Source organism: Manacus vitellinus, unplaced genomic scaffold, assembly GCF_001715985.3.
Source record: "Manacus vitellinus isolate BGI_N305 unplaced genomic scaffold, ASM171598v3 scaffold_1_pilon, whole genome shotgun sequence".
Classification (NCBI taxonomy): Eukaryota; Metazoa; Chordata; class Aves; order Passeriformes; family Pipridae; genus Manacus; species Manacus vitellinus.
This window is the reverse complement of record NW_021939396.1, coordinates 51,383,870-51,398,664: the sequence shown is the minus strand read 5'-3', so window position 1 is coordinate 51,398,664 and position 14,795 is coordinate 51,383,870. Positions and strand designations below refer to the sequence as shown.

The following is a 14,795-nucleotide window of genomic DNA, read 5'->3' as shown; positions in this document are numbered from 1 at the left end:
ATAACATATTCACTTACTACTTCTAATGCCACTTGTGCTCTTACATACCACCTAATCACCTGTTGACATTTGCAGCACCCAAGCAGTAGCTCAACGCAGGGAGGTCCTCACATCACATAAAATGAACCACCTCCACTCTGACTGAAATGTGGGCTACCGTCAGAGTCGTCTTTATAACACTAAAGAGCAAAATTCAGGCAGCGTCTTGACTGCAGAAATAATTCATGTCATTGATAGATGGTGTTGTGACACTGTCACTGAATCACAAGGACAACTATTGTCACTCAAAAAAGAAGGAGCTGTAGACATGTCATCAATCAGCCTTTTCCTGGAAGTGGAGCAGATTAAAAAAAAAAAACAACCCACAAAACAACAACATCACAACACAGGTTATTTCCTATTGAGGCTTAAATTGGGCTCAAGTAATTGAGGCTTCTTTTATTAAACAAAATTAAAAATCCCAGAGTTCAACACAGTAAATTTAAAAAGAACAGAGATAAATTTTTCCTGCCCTAGAAATATGGCCCTTAGGCTCCCTAACTATTTGCTACCATATTCCTCAGCTGGTAAAATGAAAAGCTGGCAGCCACCCAAGGTATTCAGACAAAGCATTGTAATTAGAAGCTACTTAGGGGCACCATGAACCAAAATATATGCTAATAAAAACATCATTAACTAACTTGTGAGGAGACTCTTTTTAGGGGAGGGAATCTTTGCTAACAATAACATAATTGTCAGGCATTTAAGTCGTGAAGTCTGTGGCAACAATTCAAAGCTAATGGGGAAAACATGAGGGGGGGAACTGACATTTGGAAAACAGTGGGGTGGAGGGAAAGAGACTCTGAAGAAGAAAATAGAGTTTGCTGGATTGCATACCAACACAAAACAACCGGGTCCACGGAGACCAGTACTTAGGCACAAAAGACAGGGGGATTTTGTTAAGTGTGCTGCCAGTTTGTTTCTTCCTAGTCAAAAAAAAAGGGAAAGAAAAAAACAAGATAAAAGGATTAAGAAGCTCTCTCTTTTTGTAATCAAGTACAATGTGAATTTTTCACTGTTAGCCACATCTCCAGGGTCCTCTCCTAAAGCAGCACACTGAGCATTCGCCCCCACTAAGGCTATGATAGAAACACTTTTAATCTCCATTTTCTGCTGCATTACTGTCATTCTGCAGCATTGACATTTATTTGTTATTCCCTAAAAAATGGCAATTCTGGTTCCTTCTCTACTCTGCCTACAATTCTGAGTTTCTTGACTCAAAAAAACCAAAATATTCTATCTATTATCGTAGATATGAATCAGAAGTTACCTGTTCTCCATGACCAACCAACCTCCAATTGGCTGGCCGGTGTACTAAGGCTCACTCAGGTGTTCCCACAAGCTTTTAAACCCAACAGTGACCAGCATTTGCAAAGGCTCACAACATTACAAGTGGCTATCCAAAAACTAATTTAAAGCCTCAAGGGGGTGCTGAGTGCTTTCAGCTGGCTCCTGTCCTGGCACCCAGGACACTACTCCTTTTCAGAAGCAGGCACATGAATTTCCACTTTCTCCCATCTGATTGAAGGAATGTGTCCAGGAGGCACATTGGTTCCCACAGAGTGTTGCTCAAATAAGGGCTTGCGAATACAATATTTAGGAGTGGTTTCTCTACACTCTCCAAGATGGCAGTTTCCCAGAGAAACTCATGAACAAGGAAAAGAAAACTCATTAAAAAGGACAAACTCATGAACGAGGATCACAGAAGTGCCACTACTATTGGTTCCACCGGACCACATGGTTGAGGTTTGAGCTTAACTTTCATGGTCACAGTAAGGCTTCAGTTAAATCTCACCCAGGGCTCTTCTGCTGTGAAGGCTCCACATCAGCACGTAGATGCTGCACAGAGCGCCCCAACTCCAGAATAAGCACAAGCCCTATGCTTGGCCTTGTATTTAGAAGAATGAAGCCAAACAAAGGCAATGTTGAAAAAGCAGGAAGTCCTAAACATTGCTATCAGCAGTACAGACAATGGGGCACTGACAAAACTTCCAGACTTCAGCAGCGGAACAGAAAGCCTCAACAGAAATTGCAAAGAACAAGGGAAGGCAACTCTCGAAGCAGAAACAGCACTCAGAAGACACCTATTAGTACACTGTGAGAAACAGCAATAGGTCCAGAGGTTGGGATAGACTGGAAGCTTTGGGTCACCACTGTTGTTCAGAGCATAAGGAGAAAGAAATTAACAGGGGGATACATTTGTTCTTGAATAGCAAGCAGATCAGAAGGAGCAACAAAAAACAAAGTAACCAAAATCCCTGATTAAAGTGAGTAAGGTATTGAGAAGCATCACGTGTTTAGCTGTAAAATGGGAATGTTCTAGGACATGGAACAACATGGACCAGTATGGACCTCACCTTGGGAAACCTGTCAGCCCCTGCAGCTAGCACTCTGTTTACCCTATCACCTCAGTTTCCTAGTCCTAGTGAAGGACTGGGAATACAGCGTGCAAACACACAAGAAAAAGTCCCTGGCCTAATTCATGAAAACCCATAACATGACTTATCTGTAATAGATTCTAAGCAATATAACGTTTACGGTGCTCAGTGCTCACCATTGATTGCCACACAAAAAAAGCAAAGCATATCTTTGAAAAACGATGAGCTAAGAGAAAAAACTGAGAGGAAACATAAGGGACTAGATGGGAAGGATGGACTTTGTGTCCAAGAGTAAGAGCTCAGTCACAGATTTCCTGTCTCAAATGAGGCATCACTTATTTCAGTAAACAAGACTTTATTACTATTCACCTTCTTCAGAAAAAGCTTTGTGAGTCTTAAGACTATGCAGGAAAACTGAGTAATACTTTTATCTAAATTTCAAAAAACTGAGTTTTGTGTGCTAAAGAGCTAAAAGAAAAAGCAAAAGCAAGGAGAGCAGGAAGGGAAGAGAGAGAGGGAATAAGCAAAAAAGCTGAAACCATGGGAAAGAAAACTGAACCTTTGCTACCTCTTGCAATAATCAGCCAGTTATCAGATCCAGACCATGCAGAAATGCAACAAACAAAATCCAAGGGAAAGAATTATGTTATATTTCAAATATGTTTTTCAAGGTCCATTTTCCCATCATAAATAACATACTGAATTGCTATGAGCCAACAGATTTCATCACAGTCACTTACATCATGCTGGACATTGTGAATAAAAGCACAAGCATTTCCTGCACTTAACAGCAAAACTCTTCTCTGCCTGCAATTCACATAAAAGGTATGAAGAACACAATGGGATGTATCAGGACTGACATTCCAGCCTGTATAAGTGTCTCATTTTATCCCAACCTAATGTGAGAATAGCTACATTCTTCTATGAACAGGCACTGTGCCATTTCACAAGGAAGTCTGAAGATGTTTTAAAAGTATGCATAGTTTTTTCCATTTCTTTCCAACTTCTCAAGATAAATGTAGACACATATTAAGAGAAACCTACAGTTCTACACTCCAGTACTGCATACCACTGCCATTGAGGCTATTAAAAGAAACAAATGACCAACCAGGCTTACATACAGTCAATATGAACTAATGCCCAAAACTCCATTGTTGTTTTTTTTTGAAAAGTTAAAGGAAAAGCTGCTTGCTTTGAGTAAAGCACTTCACACACTTGAAAAAATCAACACAAACCCCCTAAGTGGTTCAGGTTGACGGTGCTGACTTCCAAAATAATAACAGCAGACACAACTCATGCCCATATTCAACGTCACAACTCAGGACAACCCCAGTGTCATCAGGTAAGTTCAGGCTACCCACCAGCCCATGGGCTGGAAGTCCAGGTCTTTCCAATGCCAATGAAAGCCACCACACACAAACCTGATAAAACCAGAGGGGAGCTGGAGATTGCTGGGGCACTGCTCAAGATGTCATGAGGAGAAGTGGCTGACAATTCATAGCAAGTTTGGTTTTTTTTTTGCTAAGTGGTATGGTCAGCCTGTCTCTGCATTTTCCCCACCTGTGAAAAGGTAACCTATATACTTGGTGGCTGCTGACCACCTGGGTTGCAGAGCGTTACAAAGATTCAGTAGGTTTATGCTTAGAAAGTCTTCTGAAGATGAAAAGTGTAGAAAAAGTACACCAACACATCAAGAGAGACCAGGATAATGAAAGCATACTACAAACTAATACTCACCCGTTCCTGACCAGCTGTGTCCCAGATCAGAAATTTATGAAGCTCATTCCCACATGGCACAGTTTTAGTCATGAAGGATGCTCTGAAAAGAAGGAAGGAGGAGAAATTTGTAACATGACTAACACTCTGAATTTGCAACCTCTAGACCTTAGCCAGCTCTGCTGGGTTAGACTGCATATGGGGAGAACTCCAAAACCTTGAGAAAATGCCCACAGAAGTGAAAGTCTCCCTTTTATCAGATAAGGCATATGCTACCTACCTATATATATATATATGTATGTATGTATTTTTTAAAAGAAGGGAAAAGCCTCTGAGGTTCAGAGGGCATTTGTGCATGGGTCCAGGAACACAAATGCTCCTGCCACTCACAAGTAGCTTCTGCTGCTTGCTAGCTCCATCTTCTCAGAGATACGGACCTGAGAAAAAGGCAACAGTGCCACTTTTCACTTAACATATGAGACTGGATCACTGGGGAACAGAAAATTACCTGCTGGAATGAACACAGTGAACAAATGGAAAGAAGTTCTTTCCCCTTTTGACTCGGATGCAGAAGTCTTTGCGTTTTCTTTTATTTTCCATAGGAAATGAGATTCATCTATGTTTTCACAGTTTTTTTCTTTTACGAAAGAGGGTTGCAAATTTATAGGCTTTTTCTATATTACAGCAGTTCAGTTGAAAGTTGGTTGGAGAGACTGCGAAACTCTGGTAGATTTCTATTTTCCCCATCCTATCTGGATACTGCTGAACAATTTCTGTTGTGGTACATTTTTCCTCATTCATAAAGATGCATTTGATACAATGCACTGTCATTACAAAGGCACCAAATGACATATGACTGATCAAAACATTTCCTGAGAATGATACACCAGAGTTCTACTCCACAGCCATCTGCAAATTCCTTGAATTTAACAATGCTGCAATGCTTATGAAAATACTAAGTAAGGTAAAAAAAGAGCAGTATTTCTTTGGTTGTTTTCAGGGTATATGCTTTCACTTGTCACTCTCCTTCTAAAAAGCATTAAGCAACATTTTACAGCTTCAAAAATGGGAACTTTATAGAGTCACAGTACCTACTGTTGATTGCAAGGATTATATATTTAAAACATTTGAATAATTTGGAAGAAAATAAAAGCCTTAACCATACAGACAAATAATATCACCTGTGTGAAATAAGCCTTCACATTTTAATCTTCAAATGGAAAAAAAAATCCCTTTAATCTTCATAATTATGATAACAGAGGAAAAATATTTTCCAATTTGAGCAGAAGGCATTTACTTAGCAACAACAACTACCTGGGGGAAAAGGCTGCTGATAATTTAGGAGTAAAAAAACCACTCAAGTTGCCATCAATTTCTTCACTGCAAACAAGCGTCCTTCAGTAATTTTATTCATTAAATGCTTCCCTTCTCTGTCCATTTTTCTCTATTCATGACATTCAGGAGTCCAAACTTGTCCAGGAAATTCAATGTGCAACTTCCAGCTGAGAAACCTTCACACACTGAAAGGCAGAGCTTTAGAAAGTATCGTCTAACCGTCTGAGCGACACACAGCAATCAATACTAATCCTTCACAGACGATTTAAAACAGCTCTGACACACAAGGCAGATCAGCCCTTTCCCCCCAAATTACTCCTTTGTGAAAATCACATATTAGCTTCCTTTCCCATAAGAGATCCACAATTTTAAAAATTTTCCAGGTAACACTGGATTTGGCAGATTTGTCCCTATGATATTAAAAGAAAAAAAAAACCTCTGGAATTAAAATCAACTACAGGACTAAGAGGATTCTGATGATCTGATACAAGGAAGCTTAGCAGTTTTTAAAGAAGAGGTATTAATTAATTACACTTAGTTTAAATTGTGTTGTCTCTATTTTGAGAAAGGCGGGATAATGTGACACATCCTAAACTTAGACAAAAGCACGTCCATACATGGGAATAGATGCTGTCCATGTTCCAGCCCAGCCTACCAGGACACACAGTGAAGGTACTTTAAGGGTTTCCCATGGTTTTCCTGCCATTACTCAGCTATGGGATGGTCTGGTCATTATGCAGATCACAGCCTCTTGGGTTGTGGGGTTTTGGTTTTTTTTAGCTTCAAGGATCAAATTTGATACCTCATTGACCAGCGGGAACTAAAGTGATTTAAGTCCTAGGGTCCTATGGCCAAAGCACAATCTAAAGTGGGAAGCTCTTGACAAGACAAAAAGATAAAGACACCAGTTGAATAAGACATCTAAGAATCTCTTGGTGTAAGACGGGTAAAGAAAAACAAAACAGAACATCTGAAAGTCATGGTAGTGAAGAACACAGGTTAATGCAGCGTGGTTCTGGATGGCCCCAGAAAGGACTCAGGAGAATGGCAGAGCTCTTTCAGCTTCTCCATAATACAGCATGCTACAATACAGTAAGTTTAGGGCCCCTCTGTATTCCCAGAACAGAGAGAGGAGAGCTGACCTGGTCTGGAGCAGCTGCTGACTCTCTTAAGCAGGTAACATGAGTTGAAAGCCAGTAAAGGAGAGTAAAGAGCTGAGTGAGATGATGGAGAAAAAAAAAAGATGTACAATATTCAGAGCCTCGAAAGTAAGGAAAAGAAAGGACTGCAGCAGAGGGCAGTGAGTTAAAAAAACATAGAATTAAAGAAGATATTATGTGTGGTACTTACCCAATAGTAGGACTAATATTATGATCAAAGTGGTCCTGGACAAATCGACAAACAATGCTCGATTTCCCAACCCCAGTATCCTGAAAATCAAGAAAACCATGACAGTGAGTTCAGGAGATCCTAGATATCAATACTTCACTTGAAGAAATAGTCAAATATTAATTTTTGAGATTAAATCTTCTCTAGTAGCAAGAAGGGCACATAAAACACTTCAGAAGAAAAGCAAGGACATAGCTTATCCTTTCCAAATTTCAGCATTGTGAATGAAGCTCCCTAGTCCTCTTCCCAACACTCCCTTCTCTCCAAACCTTATATTTTATTGCGTGGATTTTATATTCCTGTTGCAAGGACTGCAATCCTTTAAGCATAGTCACTTACTTGTACAAGAAAACCCTTTGCTTTTCAACACATAGCATATTACTCAGCAAAGCAAGAGAAACAATTTCATTCAGCCCTGTTGCAAGGGCAGCCCAACTATGCTTCCAAAAACAGATTAGTAACACCAACCTTTTAGCACACTGACAGCACTAACCTAGTGGAAATAACCTTTTCATGGCAAGACAAACAAGCCCATTTGGTGGAAACTTTGCAGAGGCTTCAGGTGGTTTTGAAAAGGTAGGAATCCAAAGATTTGGGTCCCCAGAGATGTGCAGCTATTCCTGTGCATGCCGCGCTACAGGACCGCAGTGAAACAGCATTACTTCAAATGCAACACAACTTGCTCTCTCTACTGCAACATGGAAGGCTGCTTTCATTTGCAGAAAGTCTTTAACATACACCCAATCAGTAAGGAAAAATAACAGCAGTACAATACTGGAATATAATTCAGAATAACCTGAGGGGGCAGGGAAAAATTTTAAATTACGCAGCAATACTATATTAGGCATTTAAAATATGAACAACTTCCCTAAAATGCAGCATTTTTTGGTCTGTCGCTGCTATTCCCCAAAGCCTTGGAGGTAGGTAGAAGAACTTAAATTATACAGGTAAGTATCAAGAAAGAGGAATAGCAACATCACTACATCTTCCACAGAATTGCAAAGAGCCTCCTTAGAAACAAAAAAGATGCCAGGAAATCGATCTTGACCTTTCCAAGACATTAACAATGACAGCCCAGGGTCCAATCTAACTCATTAAACAGTCAAGGGAAAGTTTTCTATTAATTTCACCGAAGTGATGGCAGAACTACCAGATTGCACCTGGTAGTTTCATTTGCATCCACATTTTAAGACATGACTAATTCACACAAACTTCTCAAAAAGTGCCAAGACAAGATAATACAGTTTCTTGAGAGCGCTTCACACATAACTGTATATTAAAAAAAAAGAAAAGCAGCTTTCGCCCACACACAACTACATATTAAAAAAGTACCTTTGCCTTTCCTGTAATCAATTTTGCATTACGTTCTTTTCGAGTACAAAAGAAAAAGAATGCCCGTATTTAGATTTCTTTCACCATGCTTAAATGCAACTGTATTGTCACGCCAAGCAAAGTCCTTATTAGAAAACCATCCTTTAAACTCTCATATTTAATTCAAAGCTGTCCTTAGTCAGCTTAAAAGCCATAATAAATACTCATGCTACACAGACGGTTGTTTATCTACTCTGTTCAATCAATAGGAAAAAAAGATCAAAGAGAGAAGCAGTGTTTAAAAACAGCCCTGTAGTCTTTGATCAATAGCAGTAACACATCCTGCTACTATTATCAAGTTTTGCCTTCATTATCAATTCCAGCTGACATCTCTATATAATTACTACACCAGGATGGCAGAACACATTAAAAAAAAAATTTTAAAAATCCTCTACACTGAAACTGAGGATCTAATTATTATTCCAGATTTTAAATGGTGTGGAGAAACCAGAATTATCACCCACTGGTTGCAAGGAATTACATTACCCTCTTGTGGGGACAGTTTCTGCCACTGCATTTGAAACCAGGCATTGACTCCTGTGACCTCATGATGCTTTAGTTTCATCTGATTCCTTCAGCTCCCTTGACAGGTCACTCAGAATGGCAACTGCAATTATAAGAGGAGCCTGGTCTCCAGCAGGGACGTGACATCCACAAGCATGGATTAAAGCTTAGCTCATTTCCCTGGAACATCTTACCTCTTCATCTTTCAGTTCGTGGCTCTCACTAATGATTCATGCTAATGTTAAAGGAACTCTCAAAGTTTCTACTGCTCTCGCATCGCTCACAGTGAGCATGGCTAAGCTTAAGCACGTGGCAGGCACACCAACAGCCCTCCAGAAGCTTAAAGGCATTCTTACACTCTGCTCCTGGGGTTGCTTGGACTATCAAGAGGGCTAAATTTACCCCTGGTGTAACTCAAGTGAAACCAATGGACTTGGACCACAAGTGAACCCATCTCTAGGATGATCACTGCTGCAGCCAGTGGCTGGTGCTTTCCAGGAGCCAGGCAATTTATTGCACCAAGGGGGTTCAGTCGAAACAAGCACTGCCACCTTCTGCTTTGTTGCCTGGAGGATACAAAGGAGCTGCTACCAGAGTATAATTAGAGCACAGAGGGGAAGGAAGTAAAATAGAAAAAGCTTCCTACTTAAGGCAGTGATTATCATTCCATCGTGGGATTTAAAACTACTCAGACATTTTTCAGTCCACGTTTCCATACTAACACCCATCAAACAAGACACCCGCCTGAAAGCAAAGCAAATCATGCTGTATGAACATTATACAACAGCTTCAAAAATACAAATGAGACCTTACCTTTTACTAACAATAGGGAACTACCTTTCAAGTCAATCTCACAGAAGACAAGGAAAGCAGGATTGTTGCTTCAAAGAAGTAGACAGGGCATTCACTTCTCAGCAGTGCATCAAAATTTAACCTCCTTGCTAAGGCTGAATAAATCTTTCCTGCAACCAGCTACTTTATACTTTACTATATGGTCTTTCTCTACATAAATCCATTTTTCTAACATTTGATGGAGATGATCTTCCTTGTTTTCTCTCTTTTTCTTCAAAAGATTATAACAGGCTTATCAAGGCACATGCCTGGGTAACATTCAGGCATACATGAGCTATTTTCCCAGTTCTCAAAAGTTCTGCTATTTGCCAGCTTTTTATCTCCTCTAATCTGTTTTTCTGTTTTGTTTTACTCCATGTTGGTACAGCTATAACATCAAACATACACCAAGGAATAGCATTCTGGCTGATGTAAAAGGTCACAGCGGTATTGAGATGACTGGATTGGACAAGTTTCAGAAACTGAGAACATGCCTTCAGGAATTACACTGCACTTCAAGGAACAGATCTTGCAATTCTACATAAAAATCCTCATCTAGAGAAAATCCAGGGCTTCAGCACCATATTAACTGACTCATCACGATCAAGAGCATATCAATCCATGAAAGAAGTGGCAAGAAAGAAATAAATATAAAATAATTATTCTGAATCAAGGTGTGTTTACCAGTCGCTCATGGGACCAACTCCATGTTTTGGTTTTTTCCTTTCTTCTTGGTAAGTCTGGTAGCACACTTACCAAATATCAGTTATAAACCACATTGTAGTGAGATAAGCAAAATGGGTGGGGTGGAGAGGAAGGAAAGGAACAGAAATGTAATCACAGTAAATGAACCACTATTAGCTCACCAGAATAAGTAGCTACAACTTCGGAATCTCCCACTGGTCAGCAAAATGGATTTGAAAATCTGAAACTGTATCAGATGTTTCTGATAAATAGAAGGAACCAAGGCAAGCATGACTAATTTCAGATTTTTGTTCTTTAAGCCTAGAAAACACATTCTCTATTCCTTTAAAAACCCTTACCCGCAGATTTAGGCGTGAGGATTTTAAGAGCACCAGAATGGAGAGCAGCACGCCACAGAAAACAGTGCTTCCACCCACACTCCTGCTCACGGAGAACCACCCCACTTGGCTCTTCTCAGCTTACATTACTGTAAAGGAGACGAGGCTATATTTCAAGCCAGCAGCAATACAGACTGCTGGCAACTCATTTGCAAACAAGAGGCAAACAGCAACCAAGTTTCTGATTTCTTCTGATGGATTTGCAGCATCTTAGAAGAAGATTAAAAAAAAAAACAGGCAGAAGTTTGATATGAGCAATATATTAAAAAAGAAAACCATTTTCCCATTACAAGTAGGCATTTGGTATATTCCTCTGCCCATCATTCCAAATGCATTTATACTGGAAGAAAAACCTAATGCAGAACAATTTAGCTCTAATTTAAATCTGGATGTCTCATTGATATCTTTGCACATAGGGCCTGGTCCTCCAAACACTTTTCCAAACTGAAGAGAGGTAGATTACCCTGCAAACACATCCCTGATTGGGCTCTTATAGCTTGATTGGGCTCTTTAGCCTTGATATCATAATAGCTTTTAATAGATTCAGGGTCAAGCCCTATTGTGCTGTGTAAACTGATGTCTTCGTGTAATTTTTTTTTTTTTACATCTGAAATGGAATAAAGGTTGAATTCACAAAAAAAATCAACACATGTTGTGACTGATGACTAAACAGCAGCCCTATAATTATGCACACTGCTGCAAGAGCTTTTTTAGTGTTAACTATGCAGTCTTTCTGTGCTATGTTAATACACAGGGCTTTTTAAATATGTGTAAAATTATATAAACCATGCAAAAATCCTTTTATGATTCTAGGATTTTGAAAATACAAATAAACCAAAAACCCTAGACAGCACTTCTCATGAGGAAATGGCACACTAAGAATGAACATACTGAAGAAAGTACCTTCAGTCCTTCCACTTGCAAAGTAAAGGGGAAGAAAAAAAAAAAAGAACATCTGGCTTGTAACCACCAGAGATCTCATGACTAACTTCTCATTTCAGCTTTAAAGGAAGATTGAGATACCCTGGAAAAGAGTATTTGTAGCATCACAAAAATTTGCATTAAGAGGTAATGGAGAACTGATCTCTGTAAAATAGGGATCCAACACACAGCTCCTCCAGAAGGATGGAAGTTTTCCCACCAGCTTAGACAAAGCCAGGATTCAATCAATAGTATTTCGATTTCCATAAATTTTTACAAATTAAAAAGGTGTGTCTCTTCAAAACATTTCTCATAATAACTAAGAGTCACTGAGACAATCTACAGGCGGAGGTTTAACACACATTAGTCTTAGAGATCAGGAGATGAATGAGCCCTAGCATGGAGGGTATTAATACTACATTCTCAAAAATACCCTCAGGTAAAGTAGATGTTATTTGAAGAATAGTATGAGAAACATTTGGAAGTAACAAGTCTTTATCCTTTCCCATAAGCAAGAAACTAATTTTATAGCTCATGTTGCTTCCATGAGCAGGACTTTCCTGCACCTCACAGCAGGAATGCAACTGCCCCTTCGAGTCCATTTATGCTGGGGCTCCCCAAAAGCTACCTGCTAACTACCCTAACTGCAAAGGCCCCACAAGAATTTGGCAGTTCAACCCTTCCTCTGAGGATGCCCAATCAAGAGAAAAAGAGTGTGACCAAGGCAGCCAGGGTTGATTTAGTACAACTCCCAGGCAGCCTCTCATGGCATAGCTTCTTCAGCAGGCATAGAGCTGGAATTACAAAGCTGCTCACAGATGAAACTCAGGGGATCAGCCAGAAAGCAATACTTTGTGTTATTTTTCAGATACAGAGAAAGGAATTAAAAAAAAAGAAAAAGGAAAAAAGAAAGAAAGAAAATAAAAAAGGATTGATCCAACATAGAGAACAAGGGTGCAGTCAAAAGTCTGTCCCATTCTCCTGGAAGAGGATCTGCTCAGAGAGGAAGCTGGCTGTTCCTCTTTTCTAAGAGAAGCAACAATTCCTGGCTCCCTGTTACATATTCACACTACTGGACAAACCTCTTGGCTGGTTCATTACTAACTGAAAAATAACAGAGGAGCCAGTTTATGCTTAAGATTTCCCAAGTTTAATTCTCCTCTCTGTTTCACTGATTTGACTCCTGCCAGTGCTACAGCAGAGAGACAGGAGAGGTCCTTGCCTTGCTCAGTGCAGTGCTTTCATTATTGGAGTAATTAAGATATGCAGATGAAAACACTTGAATTGGTATAAAATTACCAAAAAGGAGAAAACTTTCCTCATCAGTGCATTTGATATTTTAAATAATACCAAAAAAAGGCACCGAAAACCTCTGTCAGCCAAACCTGAGGTAGAAACACAAGGTTTAAACTTTTGGGGAAGAAAAATAATCAGTGAGTCTTACAAAAAATGCAAATGCAGAGAGACCTTTCATTCCAGTAGCTCTGTAAAGCACAGCTGGTTTTGACTTGGCAGTTCAGCATCTGCACGTTAAAATAGCTGTTCTTTCCACTGTCAGAATTGGCCATGCTTTAGTTTTTGATTTACAGTTGAATCACCCTGGTCCACTCCCATTAGCCTCAGCAGGACTTTGATGGAATCTGAAAATTCACAGCAGTGTAATCACATCGCAGAGCTGCTAAATGGTTTGCATTTTATTAGCTATCATCAAACAAACTGCCAGGCCTGCACTGTAAACTATAGCTGGGCTTTAGCGGAAATGTATGCTCAACTCTGGCCAAGCCTGGTGTCTAGGAGGAATGTCACTCCTTGGGCAAGGCCTGGCATGTAGCACTGAGATATCCAACCAGCATCTTCAATGCTTTCAGAGATGCCGGTTCTTAACTCGAAGACATGTGATGAGGTAAGGCTGAGTACAGGATTATGGCTGCCTTTTAAATTCCAGTGGAGGTAAAAAAGCAACAACCTGAAAAATGAACTAAAGCTTTGCAATATGCAGCCTGCTTTAGTCCTGTATGACTGCCTTTAACGTTTTAATCATTACTCACACGATCAAATGCAGGTAGCATTGCAATACTTTCCATGTCTTGTTAATCCAGCTACAGCTGCTCTGGAAGGCTGTGGCAGGCAGCTTGAAGAGCATCTGGAACTGCCTTTGGATTTTTATCAACTGTATGAACATACAAGGAAGAGTTATGCACAACAGATTCCTGATCGCAGTGTCCAAGCGCAGTATTTTAATCCAAGAATTACTCTATCCAATAAACTTTTCACTAACCTTAAACACACCCTTCAGCTTTCCCTTTATGTGGGTATCACTCACTTGTCTGCAAACACTGCTGTAAGGAGAGATACCTTTCAGGAGACCTAGGTTCAGAGACTCCCATGGGACTGAACTGAATCTGCCAAGTGTCAGGCTTGTCCCAGAGAAAACACAGCCATGTGCTGTGGAGTGGTGTCTAGGAAGAAGTGCAAATAGCTTCTCACCTTTATTCAATTTTTCCATCTGCAACACGTATCAAGTAAGCGAAGCTACCACTGCATAAATGCACAGATGAAAATACGAGAGCAGCTCTTAGACTCATACACTGGCTCTCAGCCACTTCACCAACACAGAACTGCTTAGGTTTCAGCCTGAACCAAAGAGATGCAGGTAGAGGTGCTAAGAAGCCTCACTTCTGCAGCCAAAAAAATACACATCTCATTTAGGACACTAATGATTTTTGTAAATTCCAATTTACAAAATTTGTGGCCTTATACCACCAGTGATCTTCAAGGAATTTCTGCAACAATCTGAGGGGTGCTCAGCTGCAAAGCAAATTTTTGAAAGGGAAGAACTGGAACCAGAGTTGGCCTCCAGGAGTGTCATTGTGCTATCATGCACTTTCCTGTGTGAAGGGCACTTGCCAAATGAACAGCAACCATCACACTGAATACTGGGACCACATTGCCCAAGATGCCAGCACAAACCCACGGATCTCACTGCAACTCTGTTTCGAGAGGGAGGATGACCACCGCTGGCGTCCTGTGGCGGGCTGACCCTGGCTGGAGTCTGCAATATCTCACTTCACTAGGAACCATCACAGCTCTTTCAGTCATCTGGTTACATGTGAAACTTACAAGAACATCTCTATCTGCATTTCCCTTTGTTGCATGCCCTTCTTTAAACTCATAATATATGGTAATATAATATAGGTATATTTTATGTTAGTTTATTGCTCTCATAAAG

General features: G+C 40.0%; 1 protein-coding gene across 1 annotated transcript in view; it reads right to left on the bottom strand.

The window, feature by feature from the left end:
* RAB31 (RAB31, member RAS oncogene family) overlaps nucleotides 1-14,795 on the bottom strand; it is a 62,250-nt gene that overhangs the window by 32,563 nt on the left and 14,892 nt on the right. The window contains exons 2-3 of the mRNA XM_025895947.2: nucleotides 6,819-6,898; nucleotides 4,155-4,236 (exon numbers count right to left, since the gene is read on the bottom strand). Of these exons, the coding sequence (XP_025751732.2) occupies nucleotides 4,155-4,236; nucleotides 6,819-6,898 (162 nt within the window). The remainder of the gene's footprint in view (nucleotides 1-4,154; nucleotides 4,237-6,818; nucleotides 6,899-14,795) is intronic.